At 49.2% G+C, this 20,264-nt stretch overlaps 1 protein-coding gene across 7 annotated transcripts in view; it reads right to left on the bottom strand.

Annotated features, from left to right (window-relative positions):
- POGZ (pogo transposable element derived with ZNF domain) overlaps positions 1-20,264 on the bottom strand; it is a 131,438-nt gene that overhangs the window by 3,017 nt on the left and 108,157 nt on the right. For 4 of the 7 annotated variants that reach the window (XM_061605842.1, XM_061605845.1, XM_061605847.1 and 1 more), the window contains 14 exons: positions 19,296-19,404; positions 16,957-17,250; positions 13,931-14,125; positions 12,456-12,565; positions 11,084-11,418; positions 9,458-9,612; positions 8,738-8,838; positions 7,715-7,876; positions 6,521-6,655; positions 5,841-6,013; positions 4,631-4,771; positions 3,312-3,371; positions 1,367-1,479; positions 90-114 (listed from right to left, as the gene is read on the bottom strand). In XM_061605842.1, coding sequence (XP_061461826.1) covers positions 90-114; positions 1,367-1,479; positions 3,312-3,371; positions 4,631-4,771; positions 5,841-6,013; positions 6,521-6,655; positions 7,715-7,876; positions 8,738-8,838; positions 9,458-9,612; positions 11,084-11,418; positions 12,456-12,565; positions 13,931-14,125; positions 16,957-17,250; positions 19,296-19,404 — 2,108 coding nt within the window. The remainder of the gene's footprint in view (positions 1-89; positions 115-1,366; positions 1,480-3,311; positions 3,372-4,630; positions 4,772-5,840; positions 6,014-6,520; positions 6,656-7,714; positions 7,877-8,737; positions 8,839-9,457; positions 9,613-11,083; positions 11,419-12,455; positions 12,566-13,930; positions 14,126-16,956; positions 17,251-19,295; positions 19,405-20,264) is intronic. The other 3 variants (XM_061605843.1, XM_061605848.1, XM_061605849.1) reach the window with 3 other exon arrangements.

The raw sequence follows: 20,264 nt of genomic DNA, 5'->3' as shown, positions 1-20,264 counted from the left end.
GCAAAAGAGCAAACAAAACACCCCTCACAGGCATGAGGGACAGAAGAAGAGAATCTGCCCAGATGGAAGGAAAACTGGGAAGGATTTACCTTGAATGGGAACTCCAGGCAGAACCTGTTACAAAAAGAAAAAAGGAAAAGAGCTGAGAGGTTCAGCTTGCTAACAATGCATACCAAGGGACTGGACAGCCAGTCAGGGTCACTGGCCGCAGGTGGCAGACGAAAACACAGGGGCTGGCCTGCCACCCATTCTAAGACAAGCCAAAGGCCCTCTGGCTTTGCTGGCTATTGGCCTCTACAGTGACCACTCGCCTCCCTCTCCTCTCACCATATAAATTTCCTCGTAGCGAGGCAACAGAGCACCAATCCCAAGCAACTCACAAGCTCTACGCTTTGCCACACCCCCTGCCCCGCTCCAGGCTTGCTATCTCCTCCTTTCTGCCTGTTCTGCCTTCATGAAACGCCTTTCTTTGCTTTTCCCACCTTCCCCCCCCCCCACTGCCAAGCCTATAAATGTGCCTTGCCCCTCGATCAAGTGCTGGGGCCATCTCTCTGGAAGAGGCCTGAGCCTTTCTCTCTCTCACTCTCGGAAGGTGAAAGAAAGAGAGAGAGAGAATGCATGTAGGGGGAAGACCGTAGCTCAGTGGCAGAGCATCTGCTTTGCATGCAGAATGTCCTAGTTTCAACTTCCAGCATTCCCCAGTAGGGCTGGGAATGTCCCACTTGAAACCCTGAAGACCTGCTGCCAATAAGCGTAGCCAATACTGAGCTAGCTGGAGCAATGGTCCAACTCCACACTAGGCAACTCCTTATGGTCCTATTTAAATTATTTGTTTATTCAGAGTCACATGGACCAGAATCTTACAATTATTTTTAAGGGAAAGTTCATGACTCAGGAGTAGAGCATTCCACTTTGCACACAGAGGGCCCCAAGTCCAATGTCCCCATTCGGAAACCTTGGAGAGCTGCTGCCAGTCAGTGTGTACAGTAGGGCCCCGCTTCCCAGCGCTTCGCTTCCTGGCGTTCCGCTAATGCGGCGGCTTTCATTCCCCGTTTTAAAGCCGCTTTTGCAGCATTTTCACGTCATTTTCGTGCAACGCGTCCCATTAAAGTCAATGGGGTTCCGCTTTACGGCGGGGGTCCGGAACGGAATCTGCTGTATAAGCAGGACCCGCCTGTAGAATACTGCGTTAGATGGACCAAGGGGCCTGATTAAGGGAACAGCAACTTCCTATGTTATAGATGGGTGGTGGTGGTGAATTCTTTCTGGTGAGGAATTCTGTTTGGCTGCACAAGCCCTGGGCAGAGAGGAAAGGGAGACCTTTCCCCGCACAATCCCGTTTCCATCTGCGCCCCCCAGCCCTCACCTCGGAGAAGGACGTTGCTGAATTCATGCGACGGGTTGAAGACAAGATGCTTGGCCATCGCATCGCCTTCCGACGTTGCAAAAAGACAAGCAGAGCAGGCCAGCCGCACCCCGCTGACGGGGAACAGAAACCAAAGGGTAGTAACCAAGAGAGAGATTTTGCACACCGGTTCCCCAAAGTCTCCCATTATAGACAAAAGCAACAAGTGCTCCCTCTGAACAAGACACATTTTAATGCCAATTTAGCTACTCCAAAAACAAATTATATCAGGGTGGGGAACTTAAAGCCCTTTGGGGATCTTGTTATAGTGCCAAGAATTCCACATTCATTAAAAAAAGGTTTCTTGGCCACATTGATGAGGTATATATCTGAAAACAAGATTTTTAAACAATCACACATCTTGAACGGCTGGTTAAAAAAACTATTAATTCAGTGTTTGCAGAGCCCCCAAATTAATATCTTAAATTTATTTCTAAGAATGGGTTCAAATGAGCTGAAGCTTTGCAGTGTACATTCTACAGACCTAGCAACTCCAGTTTGCCATCAACCAAGCATGAAAACGACACGTAAATCACACTGACAAGTTGCACAGCACCAGCCCTTTGGGCTTATGAAATGTGCTTCCAATGTGCTCTTGTCGGTCAAGCACAGAAAAACACTTGCAGGTGGGTCATGAGCTTTAAAAATAAACCCAAAATAATTATTGCTTGTAATCCTTAACTGACATGAGGAATACCTCTTACAACTTTTTTTGTTGGCATATTACAATTCCGTGTTGACACTTGTGACCAAATGTCAGAAAGGCTCAAGTCTTACTTTTGAACACTTAGGAAGCACTCTCTGGTGGCAGAGAAAACCTAAGGTTCAAAATTCATGAGGCAATAATATGATGGGTCACTGTACCAAGTAAATTTGAGCTTGTTGGGAACCACTAAGGAGACCAACTTTCTCCGCTGCAACCTGAGACGTGTGCGTTGTGCAGGGCTTTTTGGCTACCAACCAAACTAGCTTTGGCTCCATCTCCAGCCAGCAATATTAAATAGAGGAATACCCTGCAGGGCTGTTATAAGTCACTCTCACTTGGAACACACTCTCATCTGCCATTTGGACTCTATTCATACTGGAATATGCATTGGGGGGCTGTTTTTGAAGACCGCTGCCCCCTCCCAAAAATAAGCTATGCATTAGAAAGAGCATGTGAACTCTTGCGTTGTTGCTGCATCCTGTTCCTGGGTGGGCACGACTGCTGTCCAATCAGAGCTATGCTACAACCTATCCATTTTTAGAGGTGACCCTCACTCCCGTCCCAGAAGAAATCTAAAATGGCTTCCAACAGAAACCCAGAAATTTGCTATCCAGATAATGAGATGGATCGCTCATCTTTTTTTGTCACTGGCTCAATTCTCAGGCAATGCTAAAATGTAGCTGACTTAACATGTGCTTTCAGCCTCCTCTGCTGCTGACTGTGCCAGATTCTGTATTGTTTTTAAAATGTTTAAGAACTTTGCCCCGTCCGAATCTGGTTTGTCGTGATGTACTTGACCTCACTAATGAAACAGACCACAAGAACAGGGGTGGAGCAAAGCTCATGGTCATTAAACCACAGCTTATTTTAAAATTATTATAAAACCACTTCCTGCTTAAACCTTACACCAGAATCAACTCTCTCTAGTTTAACTGTCATGGATCCAGCCGCTCTGCAAAGAATCCTGGGAATCGTCATTTGCTGAGAGATCTGAGGATTCTTTCTTAGCGTTCCCTTGACTATTATCACCCAGTCCACAGAGTTACAACCCTTACAAGTACCCTGGTGTGAGAGAATGATTAAGCAGCCAGGTTTAGATCCATAGTGTAAATATACTCATGGGGTGGAAACATTAACACAAAAAGGTGTCACGAGAAGGTAAAGAAAGGAAGTTATTATTTCAGAAAAATTCTGCCTTACCACGCAGTGTAGTTTTTGAACAAAGCCAAGTACTTTGGACTCTTGCGAGGAACATGGTTGCTGTTAAAAAGAACAAACACAAATGAGGAAATATAGCAATTATGGTGGAATCCCAAGCCCACCATCATCTCCAACCAGGCCCAAAGTGAGACCAGCCGATGGTTCATGCCACCACAAGCCGACACTGTTCAGGCCATCACAGGGCACACACAGGTCACACCCAGAGAGAAGATGCTCTCGCCCCCTCTCAGCTGCACCAAGTAATAAAGGAAGAGGAAGCTGCTTGAGTGCCAGGCACTTAAACCAGGATCCCCCCCCCCGGGGGGGCTGGGAGATGATTTTGTATTTTTTCCGCCTTGCTTCTGATCAGCCGAGCAGAGAAACTGTAGGCAACGTGGGCTGAAGTGCCAGTGCCCAGAATCCTTTGTCCTGGGAATCAGGTGGTTGTGAAGGGCCAATCATGGACCCTTGCCTGCTTAAAGATCTGCTGCCTCCCTCAGTCTGGGCATCCTGCTGATGGAGAACAGGGCTCTCGCCTTCTGAGGGGCCATAGTGCAGTAGCTGACCACAAGCCTTGCAAGCAGGTCCAGCCCTTGCCACCTCTAGTTAAAGGCTCTCAGGTCGTAGGGCAAGGAAAAGCCTCTCTTTGGCCACTGCAGGCATGGGGAGCCTGCAGGGGACCTCCAGACATTGTTGGGACTACAGCTCTCATCATCATCCCTGACCACTGGCTCCGGGAGATGGGAGTCCAGCACCACCTCACCGCGAGGCAGCCTCACAGGCTTCTGCCAGCTGGCCCTTCTAACCCGCTACTGCTTGCCTGCCTAGTGTCCACCCGCTGTCATCGCTGCAGGGGTGTGCACGTGCATGCGAGCAACAAGACTCAGCCAGTAGTCCGATCTGGGCACTGGACTGGACTTCTGTGGCCCTGCGGAATCGTGGCCTGCTCACCCAGAACTCTGTCTTTATTCCCAAGCTGTCAGTGCAGCACTGACTTCGGGGGCAGGGAACGCAGGGGCCCAATGCAGCCCTCCCGGCCTGTCTATCTGGCCCCTCACCCATCCAGGCCAGGCCCCCGGCCGCTCTCCTCCTGGAGCACTTTGCCTGGCTAAAACGCGTCCTTGAACTGTAGGGATACCATTAGCTTGCCTGGATGAAGCAAACAGCAGCTGCTGCCACGCCCCCTTCTCCTCTGTTGCCGCCCCCTTCTCCTATGTCTCCGCCCACTTCTCCCCCGGCTCTGCCCACCAGAAGGCTGCTCGCAAGGGAACATGGCCCTCAGGCTGGGGGGAAAAAACAGATTCCCTTCCCCAACTTACTTAATCATGTGGTTGGCGTAGGCGCGTGAGCAGCAGGTGCTGTAACGGCACAGCGAGCAGTGGACGTAGGTGGGGAAGTGGTTTGGGAAATCCGGGATTTCAAAGCTACACTCCAGACACGTCTGCCTGCCGAGGACACTCCTGTAGACACAAAGGGGCGTTGCCGGTCAGGTAGCTAGGAGGGACCGTGTGTGGGGGGAGGGGGGGGCAACATAAAAGTGGCAAAGGCAGAAGCAGAGAGGGATGCAGACTTTCCACAAGAGGCAAGGCAGAGCCTCATCTGCCAAGAGACGGTTGAAATGAGAGGGGCCAAGGGCTGTAACTCCGCAGGTAGATCCCATGCAACAGGCCCCAGATATAACCCCAGGCACCTCCTGTCTGGAACCCTGGGAGAGCTAATGCCACTCCATGGTTGCATTTGCAGCATGGTTTAGGGGCCCACACGGGAGAACTACAGCTGCGCACTCCTCCCTGGCTCGTTTTCTTGTTAAGCTATAAGGACTAGATATTTGCATTAAGAGAAAACCTGGAAAATGCTTCCCTCCCCTTTTTAACAAATTAAATGTGTAAAGGACAACTGGGCAACTGTGTACAAAAGCAAGCAATTTGCAACGCAATTTATCTCAAGTGCAGAATTTGGATTTTTGCCGCTGAAATCCCCTAGCTGCCAGTAGTTTGGCCCACGGCAACTAAGGCTCCCCACACCCCCTTTATTGCAATGGAATAATCTACACCAGAGGTGGGGAGCCTCATCCTCAGCGGCCAGACGCAGGCCTCGGGCCCCTCCCCAGGCTCCGCCCCTCCCTGGCCCTGCTCTGCACCCTCCTCAAGGCAGGAGCAGCGGCTCGACCCTCTTGGCCTGTGTGTGGCTGGAACGCCGCCTGCTACTGTCCAAAAGTAAGAGCCACATTTGATGCTCTACCTGCTTCTGCCTCTGGCCCTGCCCACCACTGGCATGTGGCCCCTGGAAGGCTACAATGCGGCCCTCGCTCTGATCAAAGGTTCCCACCACTGATCTATACCGAGCGCAACTGCCTTGACCTTTGGCTGGAATTGCCAACCCTGCAATAATGCCTTGCCTCCGCCCACAAAGGGAGAATGGTGAGGAATAGGCTGCACAATCCAACCCGCTGAGCTATGGCTTTGCCCTCTGCCCAAGACTTATTTTCTAAGGAATATTTTAGTCTGAAACTTAGTAACAAGTTCTGACATTTTCCTGACGGCTTTCTTCTGGACGTTCCTCTGGTAAGGTGGGCACAGGAAGTTAGGCTGGGGGTCCGACGAGGCTGACAGCAAGGTGGCGTCCTGGAGGAGGCCTGGGGGCATGTCATTTGCAGACAGGGGCACCGTCCGCGGCTGCCCTCTAGATGCCCTGATGGTGACCTGCAGCACAGAGGAGGAGAGACGCAATCAAACAACTCAAGGGCGATGCAGATACAGACTGGAATAAAAAACATCTGTTTAAAAAAGGCATGCTTGGAAAGGAAGGTCTTCTAGGACAAGTGGGAGGAGCTACCCGCTCCCAGGTAAGCTTCCTCACTGCAGGGAAAGCCAGGAATGGATGAGTATCGAGGATGGGGATCAAGGAGCTAGCTGGGGATATACGGCTGGGAGTGTGGGCAGCCCAAGGCAACCGTGCAAACAAGTCCATGCAAGGTTCTAGTCCACAGTGTTCTAACCAGCCTGCCTTGCTTATTTGTGCCTTAAAAAGAACAGGGGAGGAGTCTCACACTCTCTCTCTTACACAACTTTATTTGTGATGTTTGCCTGCCTGATCACCCCATGAAGACTGTCTGTCTGTCTGCCTGTCTACAAGCTGATTCAAAAGGGAGGCGCAGCTGCTTCTGCTGAGCCCTGGGCAGGTGCCCCCCCATGACAAGCGGCTCGTACCTTGGTGCCCGGCTTCAGTCCTTCCAGTTGCTTGGGCTTGCGGAAGGTTTTGTGGTGCTGCAGCTTGTGCTCAATCTTGTCCTTGGCAAAGAGGAACTGCAGCCGACACTTGTTGCAGTTGTAGACGCTCTTCTTCTGCGGGAGGGAGCGAGGAGGCACAGCCACGATTAGCAACGAAGCGGAGAGAGGCAGTCACAAGCATTTGTCAGAAGAACCGAAGCCTTGGAGCCAGAGCTGCCCTCTTGCTTCAGTCCTCCATTAACAGTTGAGGAACGAAGCAAAGGGAGCGAATGGGGGAAGAACCCTTTTGTTTTCGATGGGCAGCCTCAGTTCTGTGTTCCCCACATGCAGCGGGCATGGAGGTGGGGCACAAGGCCAATACTAGGCCAGCCTGCAAAGCAGGCCCATCCACCCGCAGGATTTCGCTCTCCAGACCGTTTCTGCACTGGGGAGCAATAGAGTGGAAGCAGGATTTTTATGACATTTATATCCCACCGTTTCCTGCAAGGTCGAAGTGGCACACATCGTCCTCCCTCTGCTCATTTCATCCTCTCAACAACCCTGTGAGGTAGGCTGAGAGGCAAGTGAGCTTCGTGGCTGAGTGGGAATTTGAACCCTGCCCTCCCAGGTCCTCATCCAGTACTCCAACGGCTACCTCAGGACTATACCACCTCATTCTGCTGCACATGTAGACTTTGAGGGTGAGTGGAAAAAAATTAAAATAAAAAAAAATCACCTTCTGGGAGGAAAAACTATTTGGATGTGCCTACATGCTTTTTTCCCTCCCCTTTATGTTTTCAGCCCTGGTTTTTACTTTCTGATCCACACCTTAAAAAGGAAGCTGAAACCACACACAGACTTACAAGGTACCTCTGGGAAATGCCCTGGGGGTGCGTACAGCTCCGGGTGACCAGAATGAGCCAAGGAGGAGGAGGACAGCATGTTGTAAACAGGCCCACAACATTTAGCGCCCTATGTATTTTTTTACTAGACATCTGGGGACTGACAGAGGCAGGATGGAGCTGCGTTTCTATGCTGGGTGCAGGGAAGGAGGCTTCCTTCCTCTGTTGCCCTGCTTGGTTTCTATGCTGGGCACAGAGGAGGGATGGAAAGCTCCATCCCTTCCCCACTGGCCCACTCACTTGCCTGCACATAATTCCTGATCGCCAATGGGGAGGGGCTGAGCGTGCTTACCTGAGCGTGATTTACCTGGTGTTTCATGAAGTGCAGCTGGAAGGCGTTGCCGTTCTTGAAGACCTTGAGGCAGTAAGGGCAGAGGAGGTGTCGCGTGTCCTCGTGGACCATTCGGAAATGGCTGTCCACCTCGGAGTAGAGCGACGAGCGGTACTGGCAGACCTGGAGGAAGCCAAGAGCACAAAAACATTACAGACAGTAAGAACGGCTTACCAACTGAGGCCACGTACTGAGACCATGTTAGGGGATTCTCCTCCAAGTGTCTCTGTCCTCTGAAGTAAGGCAGGTGGTTATGACCGGGGGAGGGCTTCTCGGTGGTGGTGCCTCATTTGCGGAATCCCTTCCCAAGAGAGGCCGGTCTGGTGCCAACATTGCTGCTGTTATTATTATTAGTCACATTTTTGCACTCAGGTGCCTCAGAGTGCCTTACACAGTATAAATCAAAGAACAAATATATTAAAATCCAGTAAAAACAGCAGCAGACAAACAAATACAAGACATTTAAAAAGGACAAGGGACATTGTTAGCCTTTCGATGCCAGACAAAGATCTTTTAATTCTCCCAAGGTTTTAAATGTGTTTTTCCCCCTCTTTCTTCTTCCTTTTTTTTTTTTTAAAAAAGCATATTGTCAGGTTTTATCTGTGTATTTTATCTTGCTTTTTCTGAACCGCCCCGGGAGCGCCACTGAAAGGCAGTATGAGAAATCATTTAGATAAATTCAAGTAAAAATGAGCTGTGCTGCATCAGACCAAAGGCCTTCCTCCTCCAGCATCCAGCCTTCAGCAACAGCTAAATCACGGAGCCCATAAGCAAGAAGCCCCCCAGGATTTTCCTCTCTCCCCATCCCCGTTCCATGCACAGAAACCGGCACTCAAGAGTTTTACTGCCTCTGTCAATGAAAGTGCCACTCCTAGCCAATCGTGGTTAATAAGAAGAGAAAGGGGGCCCTGCTGGTCAGACCCGGAACCCGTCTGGACCGCAGCCTGATTAAGCAAACACCCTTCCCGCAGGCCCTCTTGGTACCTGGCAGACGTAGGGCATCTCTCCTGGCTTGTGAGTATCCTTCATATGCTGCAGGAACATGGGCTCGCTCTCAAAAGCCCATTCACAAATCTTGCATTTCGCTGTAACAGAGAGGAGGAAGCCCGTCAAAAGGGCACCAGGAAGGGATCCAGATGCCACAACTGCAGCAAAAGCGTTGCACAGCACAGCTTGGTGCAAACTCTGAATCCAGCCTCAGAGAACGTCTCCTTTTCTATGAACACTCCGCAACTTAGTGAAGCCTCCGTTGATCACGGGACACAGTTATGCAAAAAGGAAGAGGAATCTGTTTGAATTATTTATACAAGGCTGCAGATGTTAGCTTTAGTTTATTTGTCAGCGCCCGTACTGAACTACTGAAACTGTACCTAAGTACTGAAATGTGACCGGAAAATGCAGATTCTTTCCCCCCTTCTCCCTCCCCCTCTTCCTCTATCACCTCCTGCGGTGTTGAATTTCAAACTGCAAACACCTTGGGGCAGGGAGCTGCCTGCCTGTACTTTGCAAAGTTGATGGGTGCCATATAAAGGACGCCATCGTTTCCTGTCATATCCTCAGCGGGCAGAGTGGGTGGTTTCTGTCTGCCCCAAAGGAAAGAGGAACCTTTGAAGGGACTCTTCTGCCCTCGCAGCCCCGTGGGCCCTTTCCGTCTCCCGCTGCCGTGCTGGTTGGGGGCGGGGCAACCCTTTGGGCGGAGCTTACTGGTCGATTCGTAGGGGCTGTGTACGTTCTCCAAGTGGCACTGCAGCTGGAAGGGAGTGGGGAACTGCCGGTAGCAGTGCTGGCAGATGGTGTGGACGTCCACCTCCCCGTTCTGCTGATCCAGTTCGACGTGGTGCTTCATGTGGTTCATAAACCTGTCGGGGTCAAGGAAGGAGACGTTCCTGTGGTTAATTTCAGGACGAAGGGCAAAAATCTACCTGCCCAGTTCCCCTTGCCACGCCTTGATGCGGCCAGCTCTGAAAGACAATGTGCCTCTGAATACCAATTGCTGGGGAACAACCGCAGAGGAAGGGCTGTTGGGCTCAGGTCCTGCTTGTGGGCTTCCCAGAACAGGCATGTGGTTGTGCCACTGTGGAAAACAGGGTGCTGGGCGAGATGGACTCCCTGGGTCCAGCAGGGCTGCTTTTAGGTTTCAAGAGCTCAGCTGGATGAACACTGCTGCTCTTCCATTTCCGTGGCTACCCAGCGAGGCCACAGCCTGTTGCCCCTGCTCCAAGGGAGGAGGCTGCGGATCCAAGAAGGGACTGTCCTCAGGACCAGCCCCCGAGGCACATGCTAAGCCAGAAGGACTTGCACAAGGTGAGCCAGCTGTACCACCCCCAACCCGAGGAGGTCGTGTTGCTCCCCTCTGCCTCGGTGGGCTCCAGCTCAGAAGGCCTAGCACAGGGACGGATGGGGAGCCTCAGGCCTGGGGGGCCCACGGAGGCTCTTTAGGCCTCTGTCTGGCCCTTGGGACTCTCCACACGTCACACCCCTCGTTGGCCTGGCTACTTCACACCTTCCTGAAGTGTCCTTGTGCCTGGCTGGAATTTGTCCTTGAACTCTCGAGATATTCCTTGCTTCCCTGGATAGAGGGGGATGTTGTGCGTGAGCGTGTGCAGAAACTAGCCTACTATGCACAGGTAAAATCCACATTCGCTCCTCCGCCCATTTTTGCCACTGCTCCCTCTCACCACCAGTGGCATGCGGCCCGTGGAAGGTTAGCCATAAAGGAGGATCATCCTTGGACTGAGAAAGCCCTCCCTCCCTACCCGCCCTAGTGAGAGTCAAGCCAGCCGGCCAGGTTCCTTTCAATGACTGAAGGCGGAACTACCGACTGAGACAGGCCCACAGCTCCTCCTGACGGCTCCGCGCGAGGATGAGCGTCACCAAAGCAGCACGGAGCCTCCGGCTTGAGCGCTGCCACGAAGCCGTCCAAGGTGCCCTTGAAGCCTCGTCTTGCCTCGGTACTGCTGAGGCTGTTGCTCACAGGAGGATGCCCAGGCCACATGGGATGTTTTGTCTGTGGCAGCAGACTCACATGCACCCAGGGAAGGCGGGGGAGAGGCAGAGCGGTGGCTTTACGGCAGAGTGAAATCGAGGCCAAATCGAGACACTATCAACCCAAGGATTGTTTGAGCAGCCTCTGTTGGGGTCGTCCTCTAAAGTGCTGGCCTCCCAGTTTCCAGCAGCCGGCATGGCTTGTGATGACAAGGACCGGAGATGGGAGTCCAGTCCCTTCTGGAGGACCACCCCTTCCCGGAGCACTTGGGGCCATCGACTCGGCTACAGCCGTTTCTTCCTCCTCCCCTTCCACCAACATTTAGTCCGCCCCGCCCCCCTTACCGTATGTTGTTCTTGAGCCGCTTGGTGCAGTGTGAGCAGCGGAAGGACGTTGGCACCTTGGGGAAGTTCAGCAGCTGGTTCGCTTTGCCGCCGTCCCTGCCGTAGTAGAAGTCGTCCACCAGCATGATCAGTTTGCTCTGCGCCCCATCGCCAGCGACCTCGCTGTGATCAGAGATTTTGGCCGGGGGCGACAGGGCGGGGATGGGGGTAGAGGAGGGGGGCGAAGAAACGGCAGCCGTCTTCTCTGGGGAAGGGGGCTTGGGGGCTTGGATATTTGGTTCAGACTCCAGGGGCTTCCCTTTCTTCAGGAACTCCACCATTTCAGGGCAGCAGTACTGCAGGAAATTACATGAAGAAAGCCTTTTTAGTTAAAAAGTTAATATATCTGTTTTAGAGTTAAATGAGCAGGAAGTGTTATGGAGTAGCCTGCTAGCTCTTGCTCTCACCTCTGTATCCCCATGTTCGTTCATTCGTTCCTAACCTTTTGCTATCAGGCCTGATAGGCATAGCAGCCTTGGTACTTCCTTTCAGTCTGTGGGGTGTGTTCGTTGCTAGGCATGCAAATAGGTCTGAGATGAGGGTAGGGATTGGCATAATGGCTGCTTTAGTCACAAAAGGGTGGGTATCTCCATAAGCATGGAAAAGCAGTGCTGTTTCGGGGGGACAGGGGGAGTTCTCTTTCAAGTGACATGTGTCAGGTTTGCTAGACACAATTAATTATATTTCCAACTCCCATCCTCCTTTCAGTTGATCTCTCCTGTCCATGCCAGCATGGACATGATGAATACAATCAGACAGACTTCCAGAGATGCAGGACACTGTATTATAAAAATAGTTTCTGAGGATAAACCCGCTGGTAAGATCTATTGGGTGGCAGGCCCTTTGCTGTGGTGGCCCCATCCTTATGGAAAGCCCTTCTGCAGATGGTATGCCTGGCTTGCTCCTGGATTAGTCTCAAAGACTAGGACATTTCAGTCTGCTTTTAACTTACCCTTTTTTTATATTTTACAGTTTATATTTTACTGACTTTTTATTTTAATTTGGAATGTTATTTTAAGGCTGTTGTTTCAGTTGATAGCAATTTTTGTATATTCGAATGTTTCATGTTTAGGTAGTGTAGCCTTCAATGACCTGCCCCATGAATTTCCCTAATCCCCTTTCAAAGCCCTCTAAACCAGCCGCCATCGCCACATCTGGTGGGCGTGATCATTTACTTGTTGTGCGAGGAAGGTCCTCTCTTGCCAGTCCTGAATCTCAATGCCCATCAACTTTACTGGGAGACTTCACCCTCTTTGAGGCTTTGTTCTCAGCAACCAGCAGAGTGTTAACATTATGACGGCTCAATCTTGTAACGTGGGAAGGTGTTACTTACGCACATATGGCCTCTTAAAGCTTCAATGACTCTAAACTGGGCATTGCACCGGGGACAGACTTTCCGCCCGCTGTCTTGCAAGTCGAAGGCAGGGATGGGCGAGGAACTGACTGTAACGGAAAGGAGGAAAGGTTGTAGCTTGGACCCAGGAGCTCTGCAACTCTCCTCGCACCCTCCACCATCTTTAGACTTCTTGCTCAGGCTGCTCAGAAATTTTCTTCCCACCCACCTGCCACCCCATCCAGGTTGGGGGGGGGGATGAGAAGACAGATGGGCCCCAAAATAATAGCATCCCCCAGTACACCAAACAGATTCCTAAAATCCAATGGGAATACCAAGATTTCCAGCTCCCAGCAGTGGGGAAAAGTTCCCAGTCCTCATGGGTGCAGTGGGAGCTGGGAAGCCCCCAGTTCAAATCTTGCTTCTGCCACAAACCGACTAAATGTCCTTTGGCAAGCCAGTACCATCTTAGCCACAAATCCTCATCTGCAATAAGCGGGGGGGGGGATAATTCTGCTCTAAGTGCCATGCAAACTGGCCACACCACCAATTTCCAGATGGGGTCACCCCAGGCTTCAAGTTTAAGCATCCAGAGCTTCTTTTTCCCCCCAGTCCCAGAGCACACAGGATCCTCTCTGCAGATGAAGGAATCAAGTTGTGCACAGGGGTTTAGGCGCAGCCTCTTGGCCCATCTGGCTCAGTACTGTTTACACGGAGTAGCAGAGGCTCTCCAGGGGATTCAGGCATGGAGTCTCTCCCAGCCCTACCTGGAGATACCGCTGGGGATTGAACCCAGGAGATTTTGCATGCAAAGCGGATGCTCTACCACCGAGGTAAGAGAAGACGTTGTCTCTGCGAAGAAACCTGGAAGGGCCTCGCTTGAAAATCGACAGCCTGGACTGAGGCGTTGCATGTTTGGAGCAGAAGTGTTAGACTGGGCATGGAGGTCATGTGTAGAGGTTAAGCGGAGCTCCTCCACATCTTCCTTTCCATATGCACCCCCGGGGCGCAGAACTGAGGTCAATGCGTGAGGCCACTTCCACTAAGGTAGGGCAAGCTGCCTCTTCCTTCATGCTTTCAAGCATCCTCTGTTTGGTGACTGCCTTGCAGGTGACCTGCTTAGGTGGCGCTTTCCTCAAGAATGGTATTTAAAAAGATTCAGTCCAGATCCTCCTTTCCCACCTGACAAGGCTAAAGATAAGGAAGGAGGGAAGAGCTGTCCGGACTTCGCTGTCAACCCTCCTGCAACAGGAGTGCAACTGAGAGGGCGACGGGCTCCTCCCAGCAGAAATATTTGCATGGCTCCACCTCCAGAGAGAATGGGAGGAGTCATCTTCCTCTGGATATCCTCCTTCACTGCTAGAAATTTCTGTTTTCTGTGCAACTGACAACAGGCGTAAGTGGAGTTTGCAGCTGCAATTTGGAACAGCTCTACACCTTGAGCTTTCCGATCCTAGGCTACCAGTGGAACTTACCTTTCTGCGACGAGGACTCTGAGATGCCTGCTCTCTGAGAGCCGTGGGCCGGGCTGTTGTTGGAGACCACAATGGGGCCTGAGCTCTGGCCAAGCGAAGGAACTGTATTCAAGGTGTTCACCAACTTCGCCACCTCGTTGCTGTTCTCCCCCGTCACCCCAGGCCTTTTCACTGTCACAAAGCTTGCAATGCTCACTGTCAGGAAACAACATCAACACCCTGTTTGCATTCCCAAGTTCAAAGAGGGATATTTGGAGCAGACATTTTATTAAGTGAAGGAAATGGTTAGGCCTGGCGAGGTTTCAAGGTAAATTATAAGGCAGGGGTTCCCCAACTTTTTTTCCTGCTACAGAGGGTCTAGTCTTGGCAGAACACTTCATCATTTTCCTGCCTATTGTAGTCACTGTGACATGCTGTGCTAGATGCTGTATGATTTTTAATTGTATTTTGATTGCTTCTTTCATTTCTTATATTGAAAGAATTCAAATTGTAATACACTAAAATACAGTATAAGAAATAAAAGCAGCAACAAAAATGCACGTAAAAAACAATTCCGATTATTTAACGCAGACGCACTGCAGACCACCTGAATGAAGCTCACGGACCAGAGTTTGGGAACCCCTCTTATAAGGCGTTCCTCAGACAAAGCAGTTAACAAAAAATGCTTTCTCTTTGGAGATACAAAACCGAGCAAGTTGTGTGTGCTTATTACACAGTGTGGATACCTTCCTCCCCGTCCCCCCCAAGAGAGGCGGAGGAGCCCTAGCTCAGTGCCAGAGCATCTGCCTTGCATGCAGAAGGCCCCAAGGTCAACCCCTGGCATTTCCAGGTGGGGCTGGGCAAGCAAGTCCTGCCTGAAACTGTGGATGGCGGCGGCCAGTTGGTGTAGACAACTCTGAGCTATAACAGGTTGGACCTTTGGTCCATCTAAGGCAGCTTCCTGGGAGTCTATGAATTAAAGGACTGCAGGATCAGGGCAGCTCTCCCTTGAGCCCTCCTGGGCCCCTACTGGAAGGGTGGGATATCAATCTAGTCAATAAACAAGCAAGCCAGCCCATCAGAAGCAGTAGGGAGAGGAAAGCCTTGGCCTACCCCATTGTTCTTGAAAATCAGATTTTAATATTGGAAGGGTTAATTCTCAGTTCACTTCCCTCCTTTGACATAACATCTAAGAACGGGTGATAATCAAAGAATGTGGAATGTATTGATTATCTGCCTTTTGGTAGATTAAGGCTGCAATGCAGTAAAGTCCTACTCAGAAGTAAGCTGCATTGGGTTCAACGGGACTTACTTCTAGGTAAGTGTGTACTGGACTGCAGCCAAAGTTAAATACCTTGTGGGTGTGTGATATAACTAAAATGTCAGTATCAGTGATATTGTGAAGACGATGTCAGACAATGGGTCATTTAATAAGCAGAAGTTACCTGCTGTTGTTAGAAGGAAAGACCCCTTTTTAATATTTTCTATTCATTCTCCATTATAAAGACATCTGCAAATAGCCCAGCAGCAGGCAAATAAACATGTGAGCCCTAAACTTGCTTAGAATGTTAGATTCAGACTGGGGAGTCCTACCTAATGGGTGGCTTTGGGACACTCTTCTCTCACCTAAACTATTCCACATGTTTGCTGCGAGGATAAAATGACCGGGTGGGCAGTGTGCTGTCCTAAGTTCTTTGGGAGAAGGCTTTCCTCTTCCTTCTCCATGCTGCCTTCCTTTTGTGTCACACCCTTTTACAAGCCTAAGGGCGAGGACAGATTTATTTCTTATTGTAAACCACTCTGGGAGCTTTTCCAGCTGAAGAGCAGGGTATAAATGCTCTGAATATTTTTTTTAAAAAAAATGTTTTAACAAATAATCTCATAACGCACTGGCTAAAATGAATTGTGTATCAACTTCAGCTGTCCCTGATTTCTCTAAACACAGCTCCTCCTAAAGTGCCAGCTTTCCCCCCTCCCTCTCTGTCCACGTTATATTCCCCCTATTGAAATGGGGGAAGGGCACAATTTATTTCACCTCTCTTTTTCTCCTTAGGAAGCTAGCGTGTCTAAGTCACTGCACAACTCCCCCTTCCCTCTCCCATTGTTCATCATGCATGGCTCTTTCGACATGTGGCTCTTCCGCCAGACTGAAGGGCTGGGGAAACTTTGGCCCTCCAGACTTTGCTGTATTACAGTTCCCACCATCCCTAATCACTACCCATGACGGCTGGGGCTGAAGAGTCCGACGACATCCGGAGGCCAAAGGTTCCCCAGCCTTATACCGGAGACTTGCCTCGGTTGCCGAGTCTTTTTTAACCTCTCTTGTATCGCCCTTAGTATAATTTCAAGGTAGTTGTGAATAAACTCTGTTCATGGGGTTTCAAATTACTTTCCAGGGGAAAGAGTCTTGCCACGAAAACAGCTTGCTAATATTGTCAGACCGATCTCCCGTTTCTGGAAAATGATGCCAACAGCCACATGTGCTCTTTGTTGTTTGTTTGCATTAGGAGGCACCTCCAGCTGGAAGGATCTCAGGGGAAAGGGCCCTAGGGGGAGTCACCAGCAGCCAAACTAAGTGGACCCCAAGCCTCAGAGTTAAGTGGTTGGACTCCTACTTCCCACCAGCCAGCAAGGCCAGTGGCCAGGGATGATGACAATGGTGACAGGAGCTGCAGTGCAACAACATCTGGAGGGCCAGAGGTTAGTCACCCCCAGTGTACAGCACTTCCTTTGCCTTTTATTAAGAGAATGCAGAATGGAAGGACTGAATTTCACATCTGCTCTTCTTATCTTTATATAGGTTCACATCTTGCCCTTCCCTGAAGGAGGGAGCATCTTCTTCTTTACCCCCCATCTGATGGGAAACAGAGGGCATGTCTTGTGCCATCAGACCCACATGGCAACAGAACCGAGGGATGCCTGGGCTCCCAGCTCCTCTAGACAACCAGGACCAAGTATGATGATAATATATAGATATAGATATATAAAGAAGATGTTTTTTCTTTTCTTTTGTTAATTTTAGTTTTCCTCCCCATGGGAAGTCTTACCTAATTTGGGGTTAGTAGCTTGAGTGGACTGCCCTGGCTGTTGTACAGTTAACTGTCCCAGTGCGGTTGGCTGCGCTGAAGTAGGAGTGGTGGAGGTGCTGGGAGAGGACTTACTTTGCGGTTGGGCCTGGGACTGCGGTACCGTGCTCCGGATGGTAAGGGTGGCCGGAATGACCGTCGTGAAAGTGTTGGAGGACGGTCGGACCGGCATGGTTGGACCAGGTCTCACCTGGGCCATTTGAGAGAAAACCTGAGGGACGCCAACGGCGGGCTTCACGAACTGGGTACCTGGGGCTGCAAGAAAAGGAAAGGAGACAGAAGGTCCAATCGCTCCCCAAGGCTCTCCTGAAAAAATACTACCACTTAAGCCTGCTGATGTTTGATAGATTAAAACCAACTTGTACAAATGCTAGTTTTTAATGCATGTACTATGCAAGTTGCAGACGACACCAAGCACTCATCTAAAACAGGAGTGGGAAACATCTGTGGCCCTCCAGATGCTGCTGGACTCCAACTCCCAGCAGCCCCAGCTGCTATAATGACCAGTGAACAGAGATAACGGGAGATGCAAATGCAACAGTGCCTGAAGGGCTGCAGACATTGCCCACGCCTCATCTAAAAGAAGGCAATCCCCAACTCTCTCATGCATGGGATCAATTCCCAACTTAGAGCAGGGTTGATAAAAATCAATGATTTTTTTAAAAATGTTTTTTATTTAAATTGGATTTTAAAAAATTTAAATCAGATTTCAAAATTTTCTTAAAACAATTAGTAAAAAGAGAGCCTAGGTCAAAGATACAGTCATGAATACTAATGATACTTCTAATTATATTCTAGGAATATGTTTACAGCAGTTTATGGAGATGGGATCAGTCCTATTCTGCAGGTTTATTCTCTATCTCGGCTTGACGTCTCTCTAAGTGCAAAGATAGAGAAGTTCAATGAATAGAGAATTTGGGGAGATGGAGTAGATCTAAACAAGGAAGAAGAGACTGCTGAAGTGATAATCCAGCTCTTAATAGCAGTAGCCTCTTCTGCAAGTGTAGAGTGATTTTTTTCTTCCTTTGGACCAATTCATGCTAAATTGAGAAACAAGTTGGGAATGAAAAAGCAGGAAAGCTTGTATTTCTTTTCTAGACAATGAACAAGGAAGACAAAAGTGAAAAAGAAGAAGACTGAGTTAACTGTACCATCCAGTATTTTCTCATGTTGACTCTATTGAAATTGCCTAAATTTTATTTTTTAAAGAACGTTTATCTAAAAACTGAAATAATTAACCATTCAAAAATCCATGTATGTGTTTTGTTAATGTTGTTGTTTGTTAAAGAAGAAAACAAACCAGAAGAATAAATAATCTAATTAGTATAATTTAAGGGCCTGCTTGGTGGTGGTGATTCTGGCACATCATGACAAAAATATCATGATTAATTGAACAGTTGGAGCTGGTTCATCTCCTGAATGACATCACAAGTTCATTCTACTTTAATACTAAAATGACTAAATCACCATCCCGTTGTTTGATGAAAACTAATCTGAAAATTCAGAATAATTGCTTAGTGTGTACCTACCTTCTAATGAAACCTCTGAATATGTATTGAGGTTATATTAAACAATAATGTACTTCTACTAAAAATGATGATTAATAGAATCTTCCTTGCTAGTGATTTAAACTGTGATTTAAACCATTAAAATTGAGTCCTTCAGAGAAGAAATTTAAATCAATTTGATTTAAATCAAATCAACACTGCTTAGAAGAGGGATCCTCTCTCTTTTCTCTTGCTTTTAACAGAAGTACTCATAAAAGCTGCAGGCAGTAAAAGCAAACTCCCTGCAGTAAGACATTAGCTACAGTTTACTGTGTGGTGTGAACTTGGCCACAGCCCAAAGTTCAATGGCAGATGGTTCTGTGGCCGAGCCTTGGTGATCAAATTAAACCCTGGCGGGCCCCCACTCTCCCCCTCTTTCTGGTCCCACCCTTTGTGCCCCACCTTTGGCAAGCTCACCCCCAACGCTGCATTCTTTGTAAATCTAAACAAAAATGGAGGATGCCAGATAAGCAAATCTCTGTTATTATATATGTGATCTCCTTATCCAGCTTCCTTTGGCTCAAAAGACACAGATGTATAGGAGCCTCGTGGTTCTGAAGCAGGCAAGGCAAGCACTGGGGGAAGCTCCTCCCACTGAAGGTGAGCAAGCCTGAATTCATTTGCATAACCCCACCTCTGCAGCTCATACTCTGTGGCTGGAGGGAACCTTTCTGTCTTCCCCTGCTCTCCTGTTTGACATCTACCTGCCCTGTGGCCTGCCCCCCCCCTTCACGGGCCCCGCCTCTGCCTTACCTGGGACAAGGGTAATGGGCCGCACTGTCTGGCCTTGCTGTACGTTCAAGACAATCCCAACCTGATTCATTGCATTTTGCACAGGCCGGACGTTCCGTACGGGAAAACCCTGCATCGTACAAGCAAAGAAAAGGAAGCGCCTTTAGCAGGCTCACCTCAATCACATGCTGGGAGCAGGAAGTGTTGCAGTTTCACAGCAACCTAAGAGATAGCAGGAAAATTCTGCTTCCGGCGCTGAAGTTTAAAAATGAATACAATCTCCCAGACGTTATTTGTGTTATATATTTATATCCCACCTTACTCCTGTGAGGAATAGCTTGAGTTGGTGTGGGCAAATGGCTACTGTGATTTCAAGAGATAGCGAGATGGCTGGATAAGTTGTCCCAGGCGGCTGGGAAGGGCTTTGTGGATAGATTGCAGAATAATTTATGCAGAATAATTATTGCAGAAGAATTTATATAGCATTTTGCAAACTGACACAATTTATACAGGTTGCAGAATTCATCTTCTATCGAACCACAGAATTATTGGCTGGACACAGAAACTGTAGTAGGCGTAACAGCAATAGAGCAGAGTAATTTATGTTGTAATGTGCAAACTGGCACAACTGATACAGGTTGCAGAATTCATCTTCTCTTGGAGCAGAACCTCAATCGCCTCTGCATGGTATTATTACTATTCATGTAACGTGTACACAGTTGGGGATAACCAGCTGCAGTCAACTACCAGCCACTTCAGTTGGTTCATTTCTCAGTATTTACCCCTCCCCACATCCAATTTTACCATGGTATGTGGCACATGGTACCATACACTGGGTTCAAATGTAAAAGAAAAAGGAACTACAAATACCCATGAAAAGAAAACAGGAATAGGCCATGTACTTGTTCACAGAATCACTGGAATAATGTAGACAGACTCCAGAGAGAAAAGAAACCGATAATACTTTACTGGGTAAACTGAACAAAAACA

Source organism: Rhineura floridana, chromosome 22 (genome assembly GCF_030035675.1).
Source record: "Rhineura floridana isolate rRhiFlo1 chromosome 22, rRhiFlo1.hap2, whole genome shotgun sequence".
Classification (NCBI taxonomy): domain Eukaryota; kingdom Metazoa; phylum Chordata; class Lepidosauria; order Squamata; family Rhineuridae; genus Rhineura; species Rhineura floridana.
This window is presented reverse-complemented; position numbering and strand designations above follow the sequence as displayed.